At 45.0% G+C, this 24,972-nt stretch overlaps 1 protein-coding gene across 2 annotated transcripts in view; it reads right to left on the bottom strand.

Moving 5' to 3' along the window:
- Positions 1–24,972, bottom strand: part of ATRNL1 (attractin like 1) — a 2,333,760-nt gene that overhangs the window by 976,969 nt on the left and 1,331,819 nt on the right. For both annotated transcript variants that reach the window (XM_085603276.1, XM_085603277.1), the window contains exons 23-24: positions 19,104–19,182; positions 5,113–5,270 (exon numbers count right to left, since the gene is read on the bottom strand). In XM_085603276.1, the coding sequence (XP_085459402.1) occupies positions 5,113–5,270; positions 19,104–19,182 (237 nt within the window). The remainder of the gene's footprint in view (positions 1–5,112; positions 5,271–19,103; positions 19,183–24,972) is intronic.

Consider the following 24,972-nt stretch of genomic DNA (forward strand, 5'->3'; position numbering starts at 1 on the left):
ATGGCAAGGTCCTTATATTATCGAGAAAAAGGTCACCCCAGTCACCTACAGTGTCCTCATACCCCACAGGACTGGAGGCAAGCAGACGTACCACGTCAATCTGCTAAAACAGTGGGTAGAACCCACGACACCCGACGAGCCAGGGCAGGCGATACTGACGATAAATACAGAGAGAGCCCTAGAAATATCCACGGCCAACACCCAGGGAGCAACAGGGGAAAGAGCCCCCGTTGGGGACAACTTATCAGGCTCCCAACAGTCGCAATTGTCATCCCTATTGGACTGCTTCCCGGGTCTGTTCTCGACCACCCCGGGACTGACGTCCCTCGCTCACCATGACATTGTTTCAGTGGATAACAGTATAGTGAAGTTAAAACCGTATCGTATCCCTGAAGCTAGAAGAGAAGCGGTAGAAAAAGAAGTCACAGACATTTTACGGGCCAATATCATCGAACCCTCCACAAGCAACTGGTGTTCACCCATAGTGTTAGTACCAAAACCCGACGGCAGTCTGCGTTTTTGTATGGACTTCCGTCAGGTAAACAGCATTACAAAATTTGACTCCTATCCTATGCCCCGTATAGACGAATTAATAGAGAAATTAGTTAATGCCAGGTACTTAACTACGCTCGACCTTACAAAAGGTTATTGGCAGATTCCCCTAACCCCCCAAGCCAAAGAGAAAACAGCCTTTGCCACCCCATCCGGGCTTTACCAATTCCGGGTGCTCCCTTTCGGCCTCCACGGGGCCCCTGCGACATTCCAACGCCTTATGGATCGTATCCTGAAACCTCATGCCACCTATGCAGCAGCGTATTTAGACGACATAGTCGTTTTCAGTCCAACGTGGACAGATCATCTCAAACACCTCACAGCTGTATTTACTGCCATTCAGGAAGCGGGCCTAAAAATAAACCCGAAGAAGTCCCTTCTAGTCACCGATACCATACAATACCTTGGCTATACCATACAACGAGGTCTGATCAAACCCCAGCTGACTAAAGTGGAGGCCATCAAAAATCTTCCCAACCCTACAACCAAGCGTGACATTCGCTCTTTTCTGGGGTTTATAGGGTACTATAGGAGATTCGTCCCCAACTTTTCTGCCTTGGCGAGCCCCCTCACCGATCTTCTAACCAAAACGTATCCATCCCGGATACGCTCGTGGACAGAAGAGCACGAACAGAGTTACCAAGGCCTCAAAGAAGCCATCTGTAAAGCACCTGTGTTGCATTGCCCAGACTTCAAGAAGCCGTTTGTGCTCCAGACAGATGCGTCCGGCCTTGGGTTAGGCGCGGTACTACAACAACCGGACTCTGGGGGGGAGCTGAAACCTATTCTCTATATTAGCAGAAAGTTATTTCCCAGAGAATCCCATTACTCAACCATCGAAAAAGAGTGCCTGGCTATTAAGTGGGCAGTGGAAGCGCTCCAGTACTACCTACTAGGACGGCGTTTCACCATCCTCACCGATCATGCACCCTTAACCTGGCTCGTAAAGCATAAAGATTCAAACCAACGCATACTCAGGTGGTTTATGTCCCTCCAACCTTTCTCTTTTCAGACACTACACATACCTTGGGCCAGACAGGGCTGTGCGGACTACTTGTCCAGGAATCCCACCACTGAATGGCCCCAACGTCCATTCCTAGAGGGAGAGATATGTGAGGAAGACGACGGAGCGGACCGGAAGTGGGGCTGGTCGGAGCCGCTGCATCCTGCTCCGGAAGCAGGACGCGGTCTAGTCTCTGGCTCTACCTTGGAGGCGGACCCGGAAACTGAAGAAAAGGCACAGAGGCGGACGCGAGAGAGAGAACGCGAAGCGGAGAACGAGACCAGCGAGAAGAGGGAGAGAAGACGCGAGGACGGAGAGAGTGAGGAAGATAAAGGCAAGCGACGACGGGACGAAGGGACAGAGGCGGACGGTGGGAAGAGAGACGGCGAACCCAGGAGTGGGGTATACATCGCGAACCAACCCGGTGGGCAGAGGAGAGGAGAAGACGCCCCGGGTCCCAGCGCCGCGGTCCGTGTAACGGACCGTGGCTCAAGGCGAGTGACTCTCAGGGGACCTTTCGGGTGGGGTTGGTGGAGGTAGTAAGGGGGAGGGGCAGGCACTAGTGGGAGACCAGACCTAAACTCCCTCACTCCCCTCACGCCCGAATCAAAGGTGGTGGTAGCACAAATACAACTGCTTACAGAGCCCTGACTAAATCCTGGTTCTTTTGTTGTTTTCTCTCCCTACTTTCCCCTCCGGACCACCAAGAAGCAAGACAACCCCCCCCCTGGACCATCCCTGGGAAGGCACGGAAGAACACAGAGACAGTGAAGGAAACTGTTGATTATTTTTCGTTTAAAGTGCTTTCCGCATCTCCCTTGACTGACATCAGGAGAATAAAAGAGTCTGACACTTTCGCCTGTTACCCTGAGAGTTTCTTTGGCTTGGCCCACTGACCATTAAGAGCCCCGACTACCACAGTCCACTTTATATTCTCTTCAAGCAACAGAGATTATATTTACAATTAAACATCGAGTCCATGTAATTGGAGCCCTAGAAGCAGTTGAGGAGATATTTAACAGTGCAGAGTTTGACTCTGAATTTGACAAGCTGTTGGCAGCACATGATCAAAACATAAACAGATGGGCCCAGAAATTGAAACCTAATGGCATGCTTTAAACAAGAACACAATCATTAAGCATTATTTCCCTAACTGTGTACGAAACAGCTCATTAGTTGCCCACACCACAATTTTGGACCAGAGTGAAAGCTAAGAGCACACAACAAGGGAAAGGGCATTTAATAGTCATTATTAGCCTATCCTATGAGAAGTAAAGCGGTCAGCCTCACACTCTGTTCAACGGATCCTTCCCCTGTCCCTCTGCCTCCCTCACCTTATTCATTCTCAGTGCGGTGCTTCAGAATGTTGCCTTGTCATTAACTTGGGCCTATGCTTAACCCTTTATTTCATACCGCTTGACTGCCCTTTTCCCTCTCTACGACCATGCACCCGCGCCAATTCACTGAACAGGTTTTTGCACCCCCCCCGCAGTCATCTTCTGGGGCAGACTATTTTTCAGTTTATCTCACCAGCCCTCCACCAACTCTGTCCTTTGCTTCACTTGTACATTCAATGACTCACTACTGCCTGCCTGTCCACCCTTGCTGCACTCTAATTTTTATGCCTTACTCCCTTTCCCATGGCCATGCTCAGACTCCCACTGGTCCCCAAGAAGTCATTCTCCTGAGTCACTTCTGCCATCTTGGCTGAAACTGTGTTCTTGACCGCACTATAAACCCTCGGTTTAGCTGAGGCAGCATTCGAAGTCACCGCAGCGGAGTGCCACATATGAGGTACAAACTAACCCACCCCCACGGGAAGCCAAGCCCATATGCCCTAGCAGAAGGAGGGTTTCACTCAAAAGGTGGACAAACACATGATGCTACATTTTTCTGCTCATGATGAAGAGCTCCAGACCCAAACAGAAGCAAAGTTGTTCACTTTCAGGGCAGTCTGCCAAACACTTTATGCTTGTGTTACACTATATACCACACATTAGGCAGAGAATGAGCAGGTGTAAAAATGCAGCAAATTAATTAAAAAAAATATGCTTCACTAATTGGTCAAAAATGGTGCCACAAATAGACCATAGTTAACGATATTCAAGAATAAAATGTATTGAACATAGTGCCAACTCCACTCTTTCTATTTATCACTCATCATCATGATTTACCCCAGTGGGCCGCTCACAGTCAATGTCGGGTAAATTAAGGAACATTTGCTGTAGGTCTCTGTGCTCATGAGAAATTTCCCCACAGACATGCCATGTTGTCCAAAGTGATATGATTTACAAAGATTTTGTCCAAGGGCAATTAACGCACAGAATATACATATTCCAGACATATATTAATCACCATCAGCACAACTTGCACTTCAACAAAACAATACAATGGACAATATGCATTCTGGGACGAGCACAAACTGGCCGCAGACACATATTACTTTAATTCAATGTTCGTTGTCAATCATTACACAACACATCAAACATTCCATCATAAGTCCAATCACTAGAGGACATAGGGGTTCAAACATGAATCTAGTGTGCTCCGCATCCTTTAAGCCCTCATTACAGATCCAGCATTTCCTATTCAGGCACAAACAAATATTTCCACCCAAATCAGGATTACACGACATATACAAAATTAACGCTTTTTTCCCCTGCAAATATTTGACCAAGTGATATGCGACAGAATTTGTACAGAAATGTGAAAACATGCAGTATTACAGCAATATCCACATTCAGAGGTGAGGAACCTGAATGGAGAGAAACTACCACACCTGGTAAATACTGTAGGTGGTGGCAGCAATAATTACCACATGTGGAATTACAACTTCAAATAAAGCTCCAATCATACAGAGACTCTTAGATTGTTCAAATAATAGAAGAGCCAAAAGTGTCATGGCTCGCTCAAGCAGGACTAAGCAAACCATTCCCAATTCCATAAAGATAAAAGTCACTAAGTAAAGCAGAGTACATTAGTTCAACATAAAGAAACCACGAAGGTCTCTAAGCATAGCAGCACCATAATAAAGAAGAAAACTGGGATGTGCTTCATAGAAACAACATAAAGCATTCAATAACACCAGTCAGCCAAACTCAACAAACAGCAACACTGCTATGACCTAGAACAAGAATATCCCATCAATGATCCACATTGGCCATAATTCTTGACAACAGAGCAAATCCATGGGTTCTTCCCAACGAAAAAGCAGAATAAAATCATGAAGCATATCCACCCGCGAGCTCAGATTTACCACCTGTCATCAGCAGCTAGTAAATGTGGGCGTCAAAAATTGGTGTACTAGAAAAAGCGCATTTTTTGAACAGATAATTATAGTCCCTTTAGTTATTCCCCATTTCTGGAACCTTAACTAATAGTGACCATAATCTCATTGGAAGATACTGGCCAGAATCGTTAATTTCAACCCATGTATCACATCACTGATTTTGTACCTAACTCAAAAGAGGGACAAGTCATAGATCACTGTCCTTGTTTTTCAAATGACAAACACCGCAAACACGTCGAAATAACAGACACGTAAATTAGGCACTGACCTGGATCTTGATGGGCCAGGAGAAATTGCTGACGTAGACATAGAAAGTGATATTCAGGTTGCTGCGAAAGTTGAATTTTTCACACGAAAAGCTGTCTTTGTATTCTTTTATACCAGCCTTGGATACAACAGGTATTTCTTCGCCCGATATAGTTCCAGCTATAATGGCAAAAAAAAAAAGTCCAGTTGAGCTTTTTCATGTTAATTGAATAGAAAAACTTTGCATGATAGTTCGATATTTCCAGAGGCATTTGGGCAAAGAGTGCAAAAAGATTAATTAAGAAAAATAATCCCTGAAAAAGCTCACCACTGCTTACTAAATGTTAATTTAAGAATTAGTCTTGGAGGTTCAATTAACATAGCATATCATTAACATACATATCTGTATTTATATAGAACACTCTACAAAATGATCGAGGCTAGGCACATATATTAAGAACTACTATTAACCGACTTAGCGGAACTCATTTTTTCGACTTGCTGGTGAGGGGCTGAGCGGATTCCCTCTAATTATACCCTATGACCTAGAGCTTGCACACAGATCTTAGCACAGGATGCAACAGACCACTGAGCTATCTTACAATTGCTCAAATAGATATTTCTATTGCAGCCAAGATAGGCTTAATGATTTCTTTTAAGAAGTCATGGATACCCGGTTAAAAATACTTTCCTTGGCACCGACTTGATACCACAGACACTTCTCTTGCAATTTTGACATCATATACTTTTGATACTATATGTAAAGAAACTGAGTTTAACTTAGCCCTGGTCGGAGGCATCATCTCTGCCCAGGTCTAATACTGCCACATCCTTGCCAGGCACCTGCCATGGCCAGCAGCAGTTTTTCTCCTCAATTACATGGTTGGCTGGACTGAAGCAGGAGAATGATGGCGCTGTGATGGTGACACCACAATGCTGATGGCCCTTTAGCTGGCAAACGTCCCTTTGGGGTCACCAGGAGGTTGGAAGTTCCCTTTTGCTGGGAGGGTGGGTATTTGTTCACTGAAGGAAATTAACTTGTAGGGTTTACAGGAGGGCCCCAGCGCATACCTCTCCTCTGGGCTCAGAGTCCCTCTGGTTTCACATACAAGATTGGTGGAAACCTAAAGGACTTCCTAGACCTTGGGTAGGCTACGGCTAGAACAGAACTTTCAGGACACTGCCACCATTCCTCATTGGCTTGCAGTGTTGGAAATGAGCTGCGTGAACCCTGCTTTATTCTCGGAGAGCGGATGTTTGGTGTACTGCTGGTAGAGACAGGGTACCTCCATCTGATCAGCAGAATCTACATCCCTTAGCTGTAATTGGTGATCATGAGCGGTTAGTGAGGCTTTTTTTTTTTTTGCAGAGTTTTATATAGCGCGAACTTGACCCGAGTACGAATCGGGTATCAGAGCGCTTTACATAGCACCAGTTACGTTACATGACGACACACATTCATTTTTGTTAGGCACAGGGAGATTAAGTGATTTGCCCAGAATCACAGGATGTTTAGCGTCATTGCCGAGACTCAAACCCAGTTCCCCAGGTCTGAGGTCGAGCGCCCTAGCGTTAGGCCAACTCCTCTCCCCATTGCTGAAGAGAATCAAGTGGCAACTGTACAAAGCATTTGAATGGTTGCAAATTCTCTAATTCTGCATTTGTGACTGTTGAAATGCTTTTTCCTATGCATTAATCGTCATTTCATAAAAAAGTTTTGCGACTCCTACAATGGAACTCCGAATGGATACCAATTCAGTTTCTGGGAAGGGCATGTTGTAGACATGCCTTCCAAATGAAATTTGTATCATTGCTTTGTGACCAAAATCTAGTAGCAAAACCATGAAACAAAGTTTACAGACCCTCAAGGAGGGGTGGTAACCATTTCAAAGGATGGGGTGCCCTTCAGGATCCTTCCCCCCTGATGATGTTTAAGGAAAAACTGTTTGTTGTTGAGTAGGTAGTGGTCCACCAGACCACTGTCAATTTTCAAACAAACTAAACAAAAAAATGTAAACTTTTCCTAAAGGATTACTTTAGGGAAAACTGGCTCCAACAAGCATTGGCAAAGACAATAGGTCTCGACAGTCCGAGAGCTATTGCCGTTGTCAATGTCTTTTAGCCATGCTGAGTAGCAGTATGGCTGCTGTTCAGCATGGCTGGAAGTCATGTAAACATCCTAAGCATATGGCGGCTACTTCAGATTTTTCCAGTGCTTAAATTGTATAAAATTTTTTTTTTTTAAAAAGCAGTGCCAGGGCCCTTCTCAGGAGCTTACTTGCACTGCCCACTGCCACTTTCAAAGCTGCCAATTACAGTATCAAAACAGCTACTAACCACCACACTCCTACAAGTGTGACAATTGTGACTATTCCAGGCCCCCAAATCTATAAGAATGGCTTTAGCGGCAGGTATTAGTCATTTTTAATGTATGTTGAATTAATAACTGTTGTTGTGCTAGTCTCCAAACTAGACAACAAGTAACACCATGTAGCAGACTGTCATAAGTTCCAGTGTTGCCAATTAAGTGCCGGTGCTGAGCATCAGAAACCACAGACTCAAATAAGACACAGGTTTTTTTTCCTGAAGTAACACACGAGCATGCACATACTCATCAAAGCCCCAGTGTGGCTGTCTCCGACAGTGGGAGAGACAAGGCAGGTGGAGCTTGACTCAGGCCTGGTTTATCTTCTGTTTTCATGTTTATATTCTGTTGGGAGAGGATGTGATGTAACGGCTAGAGAGGCTGACCTTGAAGCTGGGGAACTGGGTTCGAGTCTCGGCTGGAGGCTCATCATCCTGTGATGCTGGGCAAAACACAATCTCTCCGTGCCTCAAAATGAACTTGTCCCTCTCTTATGAAAGTGGTGCTCATGTAAAATGCTCTGATTCTTTGGGTCCAGTTTGTGCTATATAAAACGTCCAAAAATAAATTTTGTAACACTAGCTTGCAGTTCGTGCAGTTTAACAAGGCAGAGCTCTGAGGAAGTTATTATAACAGAATTTGACACGTGCTGACGTGGTGTGGTGGACAGCTAGAGATGGATCTGGGGAGAGACAAGGAGACAGGGAAGATAAAGAGAGACAGAGATCTATTAAAGGCACACCCACAAATTCTCCCCTCACCCGATAGCGCAAAATTGGTATTCTAAATAGATGTGCGATGATAAACAGTGTACCGACACAGCTTTAACAATGAAACATAGTTTAAAATGAAGCCCGGGGGGAGGAAAATAAGGAGGTTGTAAAAACGCAAGCACTCGTGTGGAGTACTCAGACACAGAGAAAAAACTAGCTCCTAAAACAGGAGCAATGGATGGACACAAGTAATTGGTCCATGCTCTGTGTGAAGGCTAAACACAAGAAGAGGCATGATGCATGCATGCCATGGACAAATGGGGAAAAAGGATATGAGAGCGACGCTAGAGCGAGCAAATAGTAAGCCTATGGGCGGGCTAAAGCCCACAGATTGAATACAACACGTCTCTTCGAGACAGCGCATGCACTGTCTAGCCGAGATCTAAAAATGTTTACTTTATTGAAAGGGAATCACATATATGGTGGTCTGCCGACTCCAGCAAGCCACCTACCCTGTGACGACCACCAAACGTAGTGAGGCACAAATTACAACCTACCTCATGTATATTATAACGTGGTAGTTCAGTTTACGATCCACTCCAAATCTGAATTTGTTACTGGGCACAAATATACTGATCACAAATTGAGACCAGTATTTTAAAAGCAATAAATATTGCATGTGACCCCTACGGTCTTTCTCTACAAAGATTAAATCTGGCTCATTGTCTCATAAGATGTTAAAATAAAGCGGAGAAGTCCATGAAGAGCCTCTCCCTGAAAATGTCAAATGTAATACTAGAGGATTGCTTATAGGCACAAGCAGTCCAAATTGGCAAAAAAATATGTGAACCTGTTGAACATTTTTCTAATTTCTGCAAAGAAAAGCTAGCATTAGCAGATTTGAATGCTCCTTAAACCACTGCCAGGAATTCGAATAAAGTATATCAAATTGCAATCACTGTTTTTATTTTCAACATTCTTGAATATTTGGAAAATACGCCTTTTGAAATATGAATGCTTACTGTCCTCCATCACACCTTTCCTTGGCTACAGTCGGCGTGTCCCAGCCTCGCTCGCACATCTTTCTGCATCTTTTCTGTGTCCAGTTTCCATGGTATCCACACCATTCCTTAAGCCCCCTTTGCATGTTTGCACACCTCACAGTGCACGTGTGCTTGCTGCATTTAGTTGCAGGGGATATGAGCCCTGGGCGAATGCAGTGGATCGTGTGCCTTGCTTGGAAACACACAGCATGTTTCCAAGGGTTTTGCTACCTTTAATGAAATCTGTGCACTGAGACTGGGGATGAAGTGTAAGAGGGGCCAGATGCATCCCAATTATATCACACCACTACGGGGTACAGGGTACATTTTCTTTGCCTGCATTAGGGTACTCGCCATCCAGTGAGGGCCTGCAGTCTTGCTAGACTATGGTAATAACTACCACGGTGTCAAAGCTCCTTAGCCAAAGTCATTTGTCCATCCTGTTAGATCCCTAGGAATTAAGGCAGACTTGAAAATCTGTATGTCATTTTCACATTTTCAAAAAATTTGAAAACTAGCAAAATTTCCCAAACCTGCAGAAAACTTGGAAATGTACCGTGTGGCTAGCAAATCTGCCTATTCATTAGAAAAACCTGAGCCACAAATTTCTAACAACTCTACTTATGGTAAACCCCGAGGGTAACTACCCAAGCATTAGTATTATTTTATTCTCAAAAAGATGCGTTCACTGCTATCAGAATCCCAGGGGTCTTGTTCCTAATAAAAAGCCCACAGAGGTGGACAAATGCTCACGAAAAGAGCAAGCCATGCTTGTTTCCACCGGAATGTATGGATAATTGTTCATTTGGGAATTGTTTTTAATAATGATAGTGAAAGCAATGCTACAATGTGCTGGTCCCTCAACTGTAACAATGAAACAAGCTGATCTGGAAATGGATAGCAACCGAGCCCAGGCCAGAGAGAAACGTAAAACGTCGCCACATCTAAGTGCGAAAAATATTTGTACTCTGACACATAAATGCGCTGACTTGAGCATGAGTAATAAACATGCCTTTTATCTGCCACAAGTAGGTGTTCATGAGGAGTGGTGTCAGCCCTGGGAATCTGTGGTCTTCTTCTGACTTAAAGAGTTGACTGAAGAACACAATGCAGTCCTTGAGGCCCGGAATAAGGGCCGCCCAGAGCAAAAGAAAAGAGGAATATTAAACAATCAGCCACCCTGGGAAAACGCACACAACGCACTGGTCAAGAACAACAATCTGGCAGCCGACACGTGTTTCGTCCGGTACACTGTTCTACGGTGGTGCCGGGTGCATATACCATTGGATCTTAGCCAATGGAGAAGTGTGGCTCAGTGATTAGAGCGGCAGACCCTGATGCAGAGGTCTAGCCCGGGACCAGGGTTCAAATCCCCGCCTCGGCGGGTCTTGGGCTCAAAATTCCACGGACCTGATAATTCTCGCCTCGGTGCCATTCCAATCATGGAGTCCCACGCTGCAACTCTGGGCAATAGCTTGCTTAATCTCCACAACGGCCCCCACAACGCTAAGGATGCCTGGCCTTCACCTTGGGGGTGCCCAGGAGTGGACACCTCACAGGGAAAAGCCAGGATGGGTTCCACAGCGGTATTCGTACAAGCGCCGAGAGGCCTCCGGGTAGTTGTGCGCTATACAAGTATCCATACATTTACATTTACATTTAGCCTTGAAAAAGTCCTGCTGGACAAAACACGTGTCGGCTGACAGTATGTTTTTGTATTTGGATACTTGAGAACAAGAAGAAAATAAAAGAAAATAAATATCTGTTGGACTCACTCTGACTACTATCTGTGCTACTACCTACTTTACTCCTTTTGGACTGATTCGGTGTGCCTCGGCATTTGTGCATGTCGTTTGTGAACTCGACGAGAACATTTGTTTTTCCATAGAGTTTGTTTTTGTCTCTGAGGGTGGTGGGAGACTTTTGCTTGGAGAGCACCACAATGTACTTTACAGGCGCATCAATATACGCCAGACTTATTACTAAGATGTGCATTCGCAATTAGGCATTGCCACCTTTGTGCTACTGTGGAATGACAAGAATTACAATGGTAAGGGGCTTCGAAATGTAACAATTAAATGCACATGTATGTTTTTCTCAAAACACAGATGGTCAAGAACTACTCGAATGTATGAAGGAAATGAATTCTAAAAGCAGGCAACAGTATCCATGAAGAACAGAGAACCCTCCACCAACGTGAAATGGACACGCAACCAATGGCTTCATGTTAAATGTGATTCACAGAATGGGTGAAGGTTCGAAGTACAGTACGCGAGATCCTCAAAGATGCTATTTGCCCCTTACAATAACTCTTCATCAGAATTTGTGAGGTATTTATTAACCTACACTGAATATCGGCTACAGAATAACTTTATTTTTTACAAGTAGAAGTAACAAATTGCTAAAGCAAATTTACTGTTGTTTTAGTGCAACAGTACATCTGCCCTGGCTAGTTGTTCAGCTAATCAACTGCCCACATGAGGTTTGGTTTTGTTCTCAGCTAAGATTCAAGGGAAGATAGAAAACATGCACAGTGAAGCTCTCTGTCAGGGAAATGACTGCTGGGCGGTCTCAGCCAATAATGTACAGACACCAAATCACAGCTCTATGTGCAGAAATAGCACAGATGGTGCATTTCTTGGACACCGAAGTGGCTGACTGAAGCACCCTAACATGAAAGATGAGGTGCACCCGCCATTAGCCAATCACAGACACTCAGTTGCTTGTACCGCAAACACTGAGAGATCAGAAGAAAGAAATCTGGTGGACTAGGTATGTTTGATGTAGTCGGGGTCTTGTCTACGTATAGACCACATGGGCAGTCACACATCGTAACCCTTGCTGGGGATATTAAACAAGCACTGGCAAAGCCAATAGGTCTCGCCTATGCAAGAGCTATTGGTTTTATCAATGTGCCTTAGCCATTTTGTACACCAGCATGACTGCTGTTCAGCATGGCTAAATGTTATTGGCATAAAGGAGACTGGCGTGGCATGTTGTGGAGTGGTGTGGCGTAGAGTTACCTAGAGTGGCGTGGCATACATTGTTGTGACGGTAGTAGAATGTTGTAAAGAGGAAGAGCGTAGAGGGCAGTAAAGTGTCGTAAAGTAGATTGGCATAGAGAAAGGTAGTGTGGAGTGGCATAGCGTGTTATAGTGTGGAATGTCATAGAGCAAAGTGGCGTAGAACAGAGTGGAGTAACATAGATTAAAGTAACGGAAAGTGATGTTCAAGGCAGTTGCGTAGGATTGTCGTACAGTGGAGTGGCATAGAATGGAGTAGTGTAGTAGAGTGGAATGACGAAGTTGAGTAGAGTGTTGAAGAGTGGAGTAGCATAGAGTGTCGTGCAGTAGCATACAGTGGAGTGGCGTAGAGTGGAGTTGTGGAGTGGTATAGAAAGCAGTGGTGTAGAACAGATTTGAGAGGCACAGAGTAGACTGGTGTAGAGTGCAGTGATGCAGAGTAGAGTGGCATAGAGTGCATTTGCGCAAAGTGCAGTGGAGTAGAGAGGTGCAGAGTAGAGTGCAGTGTGTCTTAGAGGTACAGTGGCAAAGAGTGCATTAGCATAGAGTGCAGTCGCATAGAGTGGTGCAGAGTAGAGTAGCTTAGGGAGCAGTGCTGCAGAGTACAAAGGCATAGAGTGCATTGGTTTTAAATAAAGTGACGTAGAGTGCAGTGTCATAGAGCAGAATGTTTCAGAGTGGAGTAGTGTGTCGTACAATAGAGTTGAGTAAAGTGGCATGGAGTGGCGTAGAGGGAGTTGCTCAGAGCATCACAGACCGGAGTGAAGTGTTGTAGAGTGGAGTAGATTGTTGTAGAGTGGAGTGGCAGAGTTGAGTATTGTAAAAGAGTGGAATGGCATAGAGTGGAGTAGAGTGTTGTAGAGTGGAGAGGCATAGAGTGGAGTGGGGTAGAGAGGAGGAGTGTGTTGTAGAATAGAGGTGTGTACAGTGGCATGGAGTGGCGTAGAGGGAGTTGCTTAGAGCATCACAGAATGGAGTGAAGTGTTTTAGAGTGTGGAGTAGATTGTTTTAGAGTGGAGTGGCAGAGTTGAGTATTGTAAAAGAGTGGAATGACAGAGTGGAGCAGAGTGTTGTAGAGTGGAGTGGCATAGAGTGGAGTGGGGTAGAGAGGAGCAGTGGAGGAGTGTGCCGTAGAATAGAGTCGAGTAATGTGGCATGGAGTGGCGTAGAGGGAGTTGCTTAGAGCATCACAGAATGGAGTTATGTGTTGTAGAGTGGAGTAGAATGTTGTAGAGTTGAGTTGCACACTATTGAGTACTGTAAAGTAGAGTTTAATGGAGCAGAGTATCGTACGGTGCAATATCAGAGTGGAGATGTTGCAGAGTGGAGTAGAATGGCCTAGAATGAAGTGTCATAGGGCACAGTGGTATAGAGTAGATTGGCGTAGAGTACATTGGCATAGAGTGTAGTAACGTAGAGTGCACTGGTTTAGTGTAGAGTGCAGTGGCGTAGAGTGTTGAAAAGTAGAGTTGAGTGGCACAGAGTGGATTGGTGCAGCATAGTTTGCAGCAGCGTAAAGCACAGTGGTGTAGAGTGGAGTGGCACAGATTGGAGTAAAGTGGCATAGAGTGCACTGGTATAGAATAGACATTTCAGAGCAGAATAAAGTGGCATAGAGATGAGTGATGTGGGGTAGAGTATAGTAGTGTAGAGTGGCGTGGAGTGCAGTGGTGCAGAGTAGATTAGAGTGTATTGGTGTAGAGTGCAGTGACAGAGTGGAGTGATGCAGAGTAGAGTGGCATACAGTGTACTGGTGTTGCATTAGTGGAGAGCAGTTGAGTAGTGTAGAGTAGTGTGAAGTGGTGTAGAGTGCAATGGCAGAGTGCAGTGTGCAGAGTAAGGTGGCTTTAGAGGTCAGAGTAAGAAAGTGCAGTGTTGCAGAGTAGAGTGTCTTAGAGTGCAGTGGCATAGAGTACATTGGCAGAGTGGTGCAATGTAGAGTGGAGTAGAGAGCAGTGGCATAGCGTGCAATGCTGCAGATAGAATAAAGTATCACAGCATGCAGGGATGTAGGGTGCAGTGGCATAGATTAGAGTTCTGTAGAGTATAATAACGTAGAGTGCAGTGGTTTTGAGTAGCGTGGCATAGAGTGCAATGGCATAGAGAAGAGTGGTGCAGAGTAAAGTGGTGTAGAGTGGAGTGGTGCAGCTTAGATTGCAGTGGTGTAAAATGTGGCATACAGTAGAGTGACGAACAGTGCAGTGGTGCAGAGTAGAGTGGCTTAGACTGTAGAGGTGTAGAGCGCATTTGCATAACGTGCAATAGAGTAGTGCAGCATATAGTGGTGCGGCATAGAGTGCTGTACTGCAAAGTAGAGTGTCAGAGGTACAGAGGCATAGAGTGCATTTGTGTAGAGTGCAGTGGTGTAGAGTAGACTGGTGCAGAGTTAAGTAGATTGGCGTAGAGAAAAGTAGTGTAGAGTACAGTGGCAGAGTGGAATGGCATAGAATGCATTGGGTTAAAGTAAAGTTACGTAGAGTGCAGTGACTCAGAAAAGAGGAGAGTCGTGTGGAGTGGCACAGGGGAAATTGGAGTGAAGCAGTGTACAGTGCAGTGGCATAGAGTGGAGTGACAGTGTGGAGTAGAGTGGTGTAGAGTGCAGTGGCATAGACTAAATTTTTTCAGAGTAGAGTGAAGTGGCATAGAGTGGAGTGGTACAGGGTAGAGTGGAGTGGTGTAGGGTACAGTACTGTGGTGTAGAGTTACATAGAGTGCAGTGGCATAGAGTAGGGAGGTGTAGAGTGCAGTGGTGCAGAGTAGATTGGAGTGGATTGGCGTAGAGTGCAATGTTGCAAAGTACAGTGTCGTAGAGAGCAGTTGTGTAGAGTGCAGTGGTGTAGAGTTTTGTAGGGTTGAGTGGAATAAAGAGCAGTGACAGTACAGTGGTGCAGAGTAGAACTGAGTGGATAAAGTACAGTGACAAACTGCAATGGTGCAGAGTAGAGTGGCAAAGGGTGTGGTGTCATACAGTGCAGTGTTATAGAATGTAGTGGCAAAAAAGTGCAGTGGAGCACAGTAGATTAGGGTAGAGGGCAGTGGCATAGAGTTTAGTGGCATAGAGAAGGTTTAGTGAAGTAGAGTAGTGTGGCATAGAGTGCAATGGCAGACAGTAGAGTGGCATTGAGGGCAGTGCCAAGAGTGCAGTGGGACAGAGTAAATTAGAGTGGCATAGAGTAGATCGGCATAGAATGTAGTGGTGTAGAGTAGAATGATGCAGAGTATAGGGAAGCGTTGTAGAATTTTCACAGAGGTACGGAGGCATAATCGCGTAGAGTGCATAGGCGTAGAGTGGTGCAGAGTAGAGTGGCGTACAGAGCACTGGCATAGAGTGCAGTGTCAGAGGGCAGTCATGCAGAGTAGATCAGAGTGGCATAGAGTGGATTGGTGTAGAATGCAGTGGTGTAGAGTAGTATGCAGTGGCATAGAGTGCAGTGTTGTAGAATGTCAGAGGTAAGGTGGTGTAAAAAGTATTGGCGTAGAGTGGCATAGAGTAAAGTGGCGTAGAGTAGAGTGGCGTAGAGTAGAGTGGCATAGAGTGGAGTGGAGTGGCATAGAGTGGAGTGGCATAGGGTGCAGTGGCACAGAATATAGTGGTGTAGAGCCCAGTGGCATAGAGTACAGTGGTGTAGAGTAGCGCTTTACAGAGCAGAGTGGTGCAGTGTAGACTGGAGTTAAGCAGGGTACATTGCAGTGGAGTGGCGGGAAGTAGTGGCAAAGAGTGCAGTGGTGTAGAGTAGATTGTTTCAGACTAGAGTGGATTGGCATAGAGTGCAGTGACTCAGTGCACTGGCATAGAGAAGAGTGGTGTAGAGTGTAATGGTGTACAGTGTACTGGTGTAGCGTGTAGTATTGTGGCGTAGAGTAGAGTGGTGCAGATTAGAGTGCAGAGGCATAGAGTATAGTCGTATAGAGAGCAGTGGTGCAGAGTAGAGTGGCGGAGAGTGCAGTGTTGCAGAGTGGAGTGTCATCAAGTGGAGTGGCGTAGAGTGGAGTGATGCAGATTGGAGTGGTGCAGGGTAGAGTGTAGTGACAGAGTGAAATGATGCAGAGTAGAGTGGCATGGAGTGGAATAGAGCAGGGTAGAGTTCAGTGGCATAGGGTACAGTGGTGCAAAGTGGAGTGGCGCAAGGTGAAACAGAGCTCAGTTCGTAGATTGTAGTTGCACAAAGTAGGATGTTTCAGAGGAGAGTGAAGTGGCACAGAGTGCAGTGTAGAGTGCTGCGGCTTAGAGTGGAGTGGCATAGGTTGCAGTGGTGCAGAGTAGATTAGAAGGGCCTAGAGTGGTTTGGAATAGAGTGCACAGGCGTAGATTGTAATGGCATACAGTGCAGTAGAGTGGAGTGGTGCAGAGTAGATTGTAGTGGCCTACACTGGAATAGTGTGTAGTGCAGTGGCGAAGAGTGCAGAGTACAGTAGAGTGGCATAGAGTACATTGGCATAGGTTATATTGGTGCAGAGTAGAGAGGTGTGGAGTGGCGTGGCGTGTAGGAGTGGAAAATGAGCATAACACGGATACCCTGATCACCCCATATTGCTCCCCAAACAGGGTTTGATGTAAATCACAAGTACATTTTCCACTCCGAAATGAGCTACTTAGGTGTGACCCTTGGCTACAGACAGATGAGCTAAAGCCACACAGTCCACTCCTCCTCCTACTACCCTCAATATACTGGTGTGGCGTCTTTGGATGGCTCAATGTTGGCAGAAACGCTAACATTAGAGAGAAAGGAAATGCAAGATCCCAGAGACTCCGCACCTACTCCAAAATACAAGAGGGTCTCATCCACCCCCTCATCACCTTGAACATCTACATGGATCCTTTCAGAGCCACACTCATTGACAATATCAACATAGACAATACTCTGACAACAGTATTATCCACAGCAAGGTCTCCACAACTGTTTACATTTAGATAGTCCAATGATGCCTCAAACTAATGTAATATTTGGATATCAAGTGTCTACCTCAAAGTCATCCTGACAAAGACAGAATTTATTTTGTTCACCAATAACTTCAAACAACCACAGATTCAAGACTGGTGCCCTGGCAAGAACGTAAATGACTTCACCCCCAAATTACTTAAGCTGAAAAACATCTTGTATTCATCTTGGGCGCTGACCTCAGGTTTAGAGAAAACATAAGAAATAATACTGGATCAGTATGGTACCATCTCTCCCACCTGAACAAAGTGTAACTATCCCAGGTGATGATTTCAGAACAACATTGTATGTTTTGGTCCTGTTCTACTTACAAGGACCTAAAACGGTACTGATAAGCCTTCCCGGACCAACACTTTCACTCCTAAAAGACATTCCACAAACGGACACATCTTAAACAGGGTCACAAAATGTTGGGCCATGGCACCCCAAAAATTCTGTATTGTCTGCCTTTCCAAGTCCGTATTATCTTCAAGATCAGCTACTATTAGAAATGATACCCTGATAAACCTGTAGACATCGCAACATCCAGGACATCACCAGACTGGAGACCAAAAGTAGTATGATGGATAAAATAGAATAAAGACCTTCTCCGCCTACAAACCCTGGAAGTAGAATAGGGCCCCCACTGACATCAGAACAGCTACAAACAGCAAGCAATTCATGAAAAAACTAAAGACCCATCTCTTTGCGAAGCCTTACCCCTTAACACATCTGAACATACCCCTTGTTTGCCTCGAATAAGATTGCATCATTCCTTGGGTTCTCCCCCATGTCCAGCATTCCACTGCATCTCACCTAGGTTTTAGTTAAACAAGTGTCAGCACATACCTACGTAAATTGTTGTGCAGTGTGGGCTACATCTGGATTTTTTACTAACAAGCATGCAACTTAACGTAGATTTTGCACTTTAAAGTCAGCACCTGCTCTGTACTATCATGGAAGGAAAAATAAGAGTGTATTTTTACTCTTTAGACTGCATTCCACAAAAGACAGTCAGGAAATCCAAGCACTTTGAGATCACCAAGGATGCAAAGGTTTTAGAAAATTATTCAGGCCCACACTCTCAGCCGCTCCCGAAAAGAGGTACGCTCAAAAGTAAAAACTTCTGTGGTACAGCCGGACAAATTGATTTCTACAGTGATAGAGATATCTAGCAATGCCTTCTAGTGAGTAGTGTCCAACAGAAGCAGGCAGGAACATCATCTGGAAACTGCCAGAGAATTAGCCAATTTCCATTTGGAGAATCTGGGCTCTGAGGCCCCAGATTTCCAGAGGGACTGCCTAGCAAGTGCTGGTCATGCTTGGTTGTCTTTCAAGAACTCCGAGGAGGACACAGCCGTCAAACTTTTCATGAAAGGCTTCGTGAACACGGATTCTTATTCTGAGAACCAGCAGCGTCAGGGAGGGGATAATATACAAAGAAAAATATGCAGGGGTGGGCGAGTCACGGTTGAGCATCCTTTTTATCAAGTTGAGCAGAAGAATCGCATTGTTTGATATCAATGTTTAGGTCGATAATTAGTCTTGAAACGGGAGAATTAAAACAATAGCATTCACAATTGCCGTCCTTCTAGAAGAGGAGGCGCACATCTATCTTAATTAAAATCGGTGCATTTCATAAGAGCGCCTTTCCGAACATTTAGACAGAGCTGCGACTTTCCCTGCAAATTTAATTGAACCGGGAAAAAGTTAACAGACTAATGAAGTTTCGCTTAGATTGCACATTAAGATGAAGACTCTAAGTCCTGTAATTAATAACAGAAGAATAATGACAAAAGAATGGATTTTAAGGGGCGCCATAGGAGGAGACATTTCCAAGCCACAAATTGCTTGCAGAGAAAGATAGAAAAGCTTTTTCAATTTCCTCAATCAATAATTAACAGCCACTGGGGAAATAAACATAAGAAAAAGAAATCCAGCGTCGCTCACCTGTGGATCCAATTGACCAGGTGATATTGAGGTTAAAATTGTTGGATGCATTAATTGAAATATCCAAATTCTTGTTTGACTGCAAGAAAGAAAGACAATGATCCAACTTCAGTAGATTATTTCTTTTAATTTCAACAAGTAGTTCTTTAGTGTAAAACATTACTGGCATAACTTACCTTGTGTATGGTTACAACTTAGTTTTAATCTACAAATATGGCTGTTCCTAACAGATAGGCCACATTATAACACTTCATAGTAAATAGGTAAATTGACCGCAGTCAGAAATTACATGCAGCATAGGCTTAACTTTTGTCTCCACCTGCTGTGATTTCTAACTTCAAACCTGTATTGGTTACAAACTCAGGCAAACATCCTGGAAATGTATAACTTTCATACATTTCCAGGATTATGCAATGGGATTTGAATTATACGCTAATGCATTTTGCACTTTTTAAAATCTCATATGTTCTAGAGAAACCCATCCAATTTGCCTACATGGAATTTAAAGGTATTCCCCGTCTCACCATGAAATCTCATTTACTACTTGCTTTTACCAAAGTACTTTTCTGTGTTTATCAGGGTGGATTTGCCATGCAAAATTATGAATTCTCATTAAATTCAACCTTTCTGGTTGGGTGCTTGATTTTACGTTGCAAGGCTCCTCAGAACACATGCAAAGCGCATCAACTTGGTATACTTTTCCACACAATAATGCAAATCTTGCATGAAAATCCTGATTCAGTCTATCCCAGGATTTTCTGTGAGGGTGGGTAAATCCTTTTTCATTTGCTTTGGTGATAACAAAAGACTTGCAAAATGTAGTAAATAAGGCCCAAACAAAGGACTGGAACTTGAGCGATAGATTAAAAGTCAGAAGCATGTTTAGAGTGAAGAAGCTGGCTACCCACTACTACCACTCACAGTTATACAGTTCTCTACCTCAAACAACCCCCACTTCAACCATTCACATACTATCCTCTCCCACACACAGTTACATTTCTTGCTTCACACTTGCTCCCCATGTCCGATTAACTACCCTCATTGTTTTTTTTATTTTATTTCATTTTTTGTAGCATAGTACATGTTAAACACACAAAAGATGATGGGAGGCAGAAGACGTTACATCCACCACTCTCATGGACTGCTCCAATGGCGATCTCTGTGCCTTGACAGGAGCTAATGTTCTGGTCAGGGTACCAAAAGTTAACTGGAATGCCATCGTCTTCTTTAACACCTGTACGCCAAACGTTAAACTTTTTTTTGTTTTTCAAAAACAACAAACTGATACACCCGGATTTGTTTCACCTGGGTGAGAGAGTCCTGTTTGTTTTCCTCTGTCCCTTGCCGCCTGGCAGACAGAAACAAGCATTGGCATAGCCAATAAGTCTCTCCGTTGGGGCCTTAGAAGTGTTTAACCAGAGCTGTTAAATTTGACAAAGTCTTTAATCTATATTGTAGAGCAGTATGGCTGCTGTGTAGCATGATGAAAAGCTATAATAAAAAAGTTTTGTAAATAGTTTTATCAACGTGTCAAGAATAGCAAACTAGAAAGCGCCGATTATTGTTTTAAAATCTCTCACTTTCGAGACACTTGTCAGACTACGAGAAAGGAATGGCGTACAGTTAGGAAAACCGGGGCCCGAGGGTGGTAGTCCAGCCAGCACTCCCGCAGTGCTCGCAGAAGGGAACCAGCCCAGTCCCTGGACAGTCTGTCCTGGGGGAAAAACCCTCCCCTTCCCTTTGACTTATGTACCTTATCCTTGGGAAACAGCAGGGGCCCTGGGACACTAAGGCAAAGAGGAAGAGGGTGCGGGTGGGAACGATGCAAAGAACCCTGCAGAAGTAAAACCAAGACTGAACAGAAAAGGCGCTACAAAAGGAATGCCATGAAGTTAGGAAAACCCCCACAGCTGATGAAATTGCCATGCAGCCTAAAGTTAACAAGTGCAGTCGCTTGTTGCGAATTCCTGTCATCACGACAGGTATTCGTGGTGACAGAGGCATTGCTCACCCAATCCAACCGCATTGTGTTTTCTGTTTCCAAAGCCAGCGCACAATGCAACAAAGCGATGTGGGCAAGTCACATTTATTTTCGTTAGCCTCCTTTGAAAATTCTATTCTTCTGGACCACCCCCTCCCATGCTGACTATGTTTGCTGTTTGTTTGCTGGTAGAGTTAGTTATCTCCTCACCGGTGCCTCCGCGGTACCAGCATGTTCGTGATTCGGGTGGTTCACAGAATGTGCTCTGTCAACAAAACCCCTCAGATGTGGGTGACAAAGACACAAGTCATGATGTGGGCTGGCGTACAGTGGATTGAAAAACTTACTATGGGCAAACAACTGTCTAACCCCCCCAACGCTGCACTGTTCTTGCTCGACGCTACGTGGGACAGTGAGCAGACACCACCATGACTCAATGCTGTGGGTAGTGCGTATGTTTTTATGGAAAATTCGAAACGCTGCACCGCTCGTCTGCTTAGTCAAGATTGGGCTTGAGAAAGCGCGTTCGCCGACCTGTGGCTATCGGCGAGTGTGCTGATCAGGAGAGATCTCCGAGAAAATTGATTCAAGCGTCTTCCCCCTGTCTTCCCCAAAAACTGCAACACGCCTTTCTGCTCCGTTTCGTTTTATTGTCATCTGCCTCATGCTAGTTTTCAGAATCTAGAGTCATTTAAAGGAAAGGACAAGGCATTCGTTTTTCAATAGTACAGAATAGTTTGCGTTTTACAGCAAACACAATAAGAGTGGGTGTGCGCACAGATAGGAATTAAACTGTGAATCCGAGAGAAAGAAAAGAGGGTGGTGAATGCGACCACGCTGGGTTAATTAGTAACCCGATCCTGAAATGCAGCTGACACACTGCGTGCCGCTGCTTGCTCCGCTCACTCCCGAGACCCATAGGCCATGGGAGTGAACGTTTTCAGAAAAGGTGGGACATACCCCCGCCTTTGGCCATTTGCGTGCTTTCATTTTTGAAAGCCACACGCAAAGGCCAATGGCATGTGTGGGAGGAGTCCAACCCACACGGAGAAGTCTCTTGGAAGTCTGAAGTGATTCCAAGAGGCCCTCTCCTAGAGCAACGCATGGACGCTGCGCTAGGCGAGACCTAAAAAAGGAGATCCAGTGCCCACTCTAAAGTGGGTTGACAGTGTAATGTGCTTAATCTATTCTGTCGGGCTGTCAGAGGAGGCTCTCCATTGATGGAACCAATGCGGGCTCTGTTAATGGAAAGCTGGTGGTCATCCTGATCCTAAATAGAGCAAGTGAATGTCAGAAAAGTGGTGGCTCTCCTGATGCTAACGAGGGCAGGCAGATCTCAGTTTGGCAGAAAAAGTACTCTGGCCTATTTGCAACGGAGTACCCAGTCCACCAAGCTTTATGTCAGCCCCTTAGTCATGGGCCAGAATGTAGAGTGCTGCTTCTTAGGCCAAACCTGTCAATTACATCTGGAAGTGGCAGCATTATTGTCATCCACTCCGCTCCTTCAGACTATGCTACCTATGCTTTACCACCTACATCTTGTCTGCTGAGACTCAAGCCTTTAAAATCTCTCTGAACCTTCCAGCTTGCTTCAGAACCTACACTCACTAATCTGACATATCAACTGTCCATAGTTGCAAGCTATTCTGAAGCTCCCAAATCTATTCCCTGACACCACTTGCAGTATTAAGGAATTGGAAGGAACACGCAATTGTGCCCACATGCTTCATAGTGCAGTGTGCAAAAACAGTTTTCACAAAAGCTACGTTGTCCATAATCATAAGTTTTTCTTTCTGATATAAAACTCTTCGACAGGCACAACATTGACCCCTAACTTGGGGGAAGTTTATGTGAATCATTGTGAGGAACAGCCCAGCAATGCTTTAAGTAAACCCATCTTGGATAACATTCACGTCTGGAAAAGATATGCGGAGGATATACTTGAAAAAGAAGGTCTGAAAGAATCTGAGGAGGGGCTGATTGGGAGAAATCAGTATGTTCACTTCGCTGATCCATTAATCAAGGACGAAGTACCACCTAAAGAGTATTGTAAGATGGCAGAATTTATTATTAACTGTTACCATCCATTCTTATTTTGAGAGAAAATACTAGTAGGCCAATTCTTGAGCTATCACAGTCACTACAATCTAAGTTAAATCAATACACTGTACACAAAAATTGGAACACCAGGGCTACCCAAGAAGAAAGCGAGAAAAGCCAACTAACAGCAATGCATAGTAAAAGAACCACCTCTTAGAGCCACTGCAGATTTTATCGAGAGATCAGATTTATGTTGATGCGAAATACGACCGATTTGCATTTCCACTGAATAAAGTAATCTTGAGGCAGAAATCACATCAACGTTGCAATAGCATCTTTCACAAGTTGTGATTCAAATAATGTTTTATATATACACTATGTACTCCATGTGGCTTGAGGAGCCTTGGTAGAGCTACAAGGAAGGTGCACAATCAAATGAAATAGAAAAAGCAACAGTTAAACCAGAGTCAGCGTTAAACTGGTTCAGAGGTGCCTTGAAACAAAACATGAACCAAGTAATCTGCAGTGGACAGTGACTGGGCAAATACAAGTAGGTTTAAAGGGTGATGATACTTATTGAAGGCTACTTTATCAAGAACGAAAACGAGTTTATCAATTGGATAAACACACAGCATGGTTGAATGATGATCTGTAGTTGCACATATTGGTTAGAAGAGGTACTGCAACAGTTAGATTGAATACCATAGAACTGTGAGATAACAATTAGATCTATGTATGGGGACTGTGGCCAAGATGGCGACTGGGAAGGACACACTGCGAAGAGCTCCATACCAGGCCCGACAAAATCCGTCAAATATCCTGTTCCCCGTGCTCCAGATTTACTGGGAAACCCTGCGCACCATGTCAGAAAACGTCTTTGAGGTTTGGAGATGATCGATGGCGGTTATTGGCCGCAGTTGAAAGGAGTGCGGAGTCAACCAGACAGAGAGGGACGGTCCGACATGAAGGTGGGGCAGTGATGAGAGGTGAACGCCAAGGGGAGACCCTTATCACCACAGTGGGTAGATGCCGGGATACATCTGGGAGAGCGAGGGGCACAGGCTGCGTGGGTGTGTTTCCTCCCCTCTCATGGCTCAACATCGAGTGATAAACCGGATAGACCAGAGTTGTGTGGTGACGCAGAACGAGCGGAGGGGATGGGCTGCTGGTTGCGGGCCCAGCCCCCTTTTTGGACTGCACCGGTCAGGACCGCCGCTGCAAAGCAACAGATGGCACCGAAGTGAGTACTAAGCGAGGTGTGACCCGTGCACAGGTGAGAAGCTCTACAGCTTAAAGTTTGGGCCGGGCAGTGGTTGGGGAGGGGAGGCGTGGGATCCGCTGGCCCGCTTCTCCGGTTTCCCTCTACGTGGCCCAACTGGAGTGAAAGCTACGTTACACAGAGCGTTCCCGCAAACGAGGGAACCCTCTCCTGCCAACCTCACTTATTATCGGCGGCTCCGGGGAGAGGAATCAAGAAGCCTTGCACAGGCTCGCGCCTCCCAAATCGAAACAGTGAAGAGGAATCTTGACCGACCGACGAACCTAGGCCCACCATGCAGGCTCTGCGCTGGACAGAATACAAATGCCTGAGACATGCACAATTCAGTATTACTACTTGAAACGTGGAAAGCATTAGAACGTGATACGCGAAAGTAGGGAGATTGTTTGCATCTCCCAACCAGAATACTTGTCCTCCTTTCATTTGAAAAGAGACAATAAAATCTGGGCTTGGGCCGTATTACACAACAGAAAGTGGGGGGGAACAGAAAGTTATAAGCACCCTTCCATGGTGGCAGGACAGACCAAGATACGGCAGGTATAAAATAGTGACCACACCAACGTAGAGCC

The sequence above is a fragment of the Triturus cristatus genome, chromosome 1_2 (genome assembly GCF_964204655.1).
Source record: "Triturus cristatus chromosome 1_2, aTriCri1.1, whole genome shotgun sequence".
In the NCBI taxonomy this organism is placed as follows: domain Eukaryota; kingdom Metazoa; phylum Chordata; class Amphibia; order Caudata; family Salamandridae; genus Triturus; species Triturus cristatus.